This window comes from Bactrocera latifrons, unplaced genomic scaffold (assembly GCF_001853355.1).
Source record: "Bactrocera latifrons isolate USDA-ARS-PBARC rearing strain unplaced genomic scaffold, ASM185335v1 scaffold_1220, whole genome shotgun sequence".
Taxonomy (NCBI): Eukaryota; Metazoa; Arthropoda; class Insecta; order Diptera; family Tephritidae; genus Bactrocera; species Bactrocera latifrons.
In genome coordinates this window covers 40,127-43,084 of record NW_017534654.1, presented here as the reverse complement: position 1 = coordinate 43,084, position 2,958 = coordinate 40,127, and the positions used below count along the sequence as shown (strand labels likewise).

The window sequence follows — 2,958 nt, the reverse complement described above, 5'->3', positions numbered from 1 at the left end:
AGCCGTTTTTGATGGCAGACTATCAGTAGAGACAAAAGTCAAAATGGTCAGTGCTCTTAAAAAACCCGGCAGATGCGATGGATGCAAAAAACTTATTCTAAGTTCACAAGACATGGGACAATTGTTAGGTATAGTATGAGAATAATACTCTTAAATTTTTACTTTATTCTTAAATTATTGTCTTACAGACGAGACCATGGAGCATTTCATATCTTCCAACAGTCTCAAATTGTTTTCAAGGCTACAGATAGATACCAGCTTCTTGGATTTCAACCCAGAAACATGGCAGAYGCAGGCTTCATATATGGATGGCAAAAAATTAATAAACTCTCTAAAAGTAGTTAACGACACCGCAGAAAGAGCCGTAAAACTAATGCAAGATTACCATGGATTGCTAACCATACAACGCATACAAGAACATAGGAAAATGTATCCGAATTGTTCAAAACAAGCTTTTAAAAGCTGTAAATAATTATAATTTTGTGTAATGTATCATACATAATTCAGCGAATGTACCATTGGGGTATGAATGACGTTCAATTAACAATACAATTTTCTATCGGCACTATAAGGCGTGGTGCGACAGGCGTGAAATTTTCGTAGATTCATTTTCTTATCAATTCTCAACTATTTTCAGCTTTCGTGATAAAAATTTCGAATAAAAATTTTTAACGAACAGGCTAATATGTATATTTGTAGTATATGACATACAACAACTTAATATATTACAATTGTCATGTTTCTTACTCACATTTTGCGGTTAGTTGTGTGGAACGAATTTTGTATGTTGCAAGTTATTTCTCTAAATTATATGCAGTGAATAAATTTATTACTATTTTTAAGTTTCCGAAAATAAAATAGAAAATTTTTCCTTTAATCTGATGTATCATATGTATAATCTTTAAGATGTTCACTATATGATTGGAGGGTGTCATCATTGGCAATGCACGCATCCGGTTAGCCGTGTGAGTCACTGTACATATCTGAGTACACATGTAAATCTAGTATGTCACCCACATAAACTACAAATATTGTTCTATAAAAACAAGAAACGTGTCAAATAGCATCAGCAGCGTCACAAGTCAATATGGCAGCCAAATAGTGGATGCCCAAATTTTTAGAAAAGTACACAACAACATATTCATTCATGAATGCAAGCGAACTTTCAACAGTTAAACTTGCTTTGTTCATAAAAACAAACACCATTACATATCCCCGAGCATGCCTTTGCCTATAAGCGTCTTTTCGCGATGTTGGCAAAAGCTAAAAATCATAAATTGAACAACTTTCTGATGCTTCTTCACAGAAAGAAGTGAGAAAAGTGGCAACATAGCTGTTGTCGATTTACAATATTTTTCAATTCTAAAATATTTTTTCGTGGCTCGCAAAAATCTGCTTCGATATGTATACGTATGCCCTGCCAATCATGAGTGGCAGTATAAAGTATAAACTAAAGTAGGCCAGAGGCCCCGTGAAGATTCTACCCACTTTTTCCCTCACACGTACATCTCTGTTGCGCTCATTCGGCAGTGTATAAAAAAGTATATCTGTCCTGCTCTAATATCCCCAATCGACGCCTGATGCAGTTGCATTTTAAACAGCTGATGCAGGGTTGCATTTTTTGATTCCTTTTTTAAAAATTTCTTAAAATTTCAAACAAAACTTTTTAATTATTAATTTAACTATTTATAGTACATATTTACTTAAACTTTGTTACAATTAAATAAATTAAAGCTAACATTGCTATCTGTACAATATATTTAATTAAAAAATAATAATTTCATTAATTTTTGTTAAAGAAAAGAATTATTAAAAAGTGAAATTAAATGAGTGGAAAAAGATTATAAAAGACGAATACCTGAAATAAAGTAAAGGATATTAAAACCTAAAAATAAATAATAATTACGTTGATTTTGTAATATCTAAAAGAAAAAGAAAGATTAATTGTATAAAATGATAATAATATCTGAAAGAAAAGATTAATATATTACATAAATGCAAATAGAATTCACTCTGAAAGCAAAGAATAATTAAATAAAAGTAGTGATTAAATTTGAAAAGAAAGAATTATTAAATAAAAATAATAATATCATCTGAGAGAAAAGATAAATATTATTTGATCATTTAAAATATAGAACAAACATTTGTTTTCACATATTATATTGGATTTTGCAGGCCGCTTTATACGCATAAAAAACATACACATTGTATGTATGTATGTATTTATTTTTGTGTATTGTATGACTACGCAGTCCAATTTCAAAGTACACACACTTTTTCACACACTTACTTAACAATTGATATTTGCTGCTGCTGCTATTTCCAATTCATTCTGATTTCCAATGCAATAAAAAAAATGAAGTAATTATTTGCAAATTATTAAAAACAAAATACATAAAATTCTTTTACTTACCTTCTTGTTGTACGACCGCGAATGACATGCGTCTTTCAATCGTTTTTTTATTACCCTGTTTGGGATTTTCTTTTGTCATTATTATTTTGTCATTATTGACAAATTATGTTTTCTTTTTCGCACTCATTCAAATAAATCAAGAAATGAAAGAAACTTTTTCATCGCATTTAGGTAAACAAAAAATAAACCGAAAATGTGCGTTGGTGTTAGTGGATAGAGAGAAAATGTGTAGTTGTATTGAAATATTTGACGCAATTAAGTAGCCGTGGTTGGCAGGGTACATATGTATGTACATATTTACGCAAGTTTATTGGTGAAGCTGTTAGAGCGACAAGGGAAGCGGTGACAACAACCGGAAAATTTTACGTGGGTACCTGCTGACGACAGCCTTACTCCACGGTACTCAAAAGTACAACGGATCAAATCAAAGCGTTGATCRGCGCCCTGAAAATGCCAGGCACTTTCAGTACCAATTGGCAGTGTGGAATGGACACACTAACCACCTTGGTAGGGTTCGAGGCCTATCTAAAACCTCTGCCGTACTA

At 31.8% G+C, this 2,958-nt stretch overlaps 1 protein-coding gene across 1 annotated transcript; it reads left to right on the top strand.

Moving 5' to 3' along the window:
- The first annotated feature begins 43 nt into the window (after positions 1 to 43).
- LOC108978477 lies at positions 44 to 472 on the top strand. The gene is made up of 2 exons (XM_018948798.1): positions 44 to 128; positions 189 to 472. Exons 1-2 carry the CDS (start codon positions 44 to 46, stop codon positions 470 to 472), a joined length of 369 nt encoding a protein of 122 aa, XP_018804343.1.
- The last annotated feature ends 2,486 nt before the right edge of the window (positions 473 to 2,958 follow it).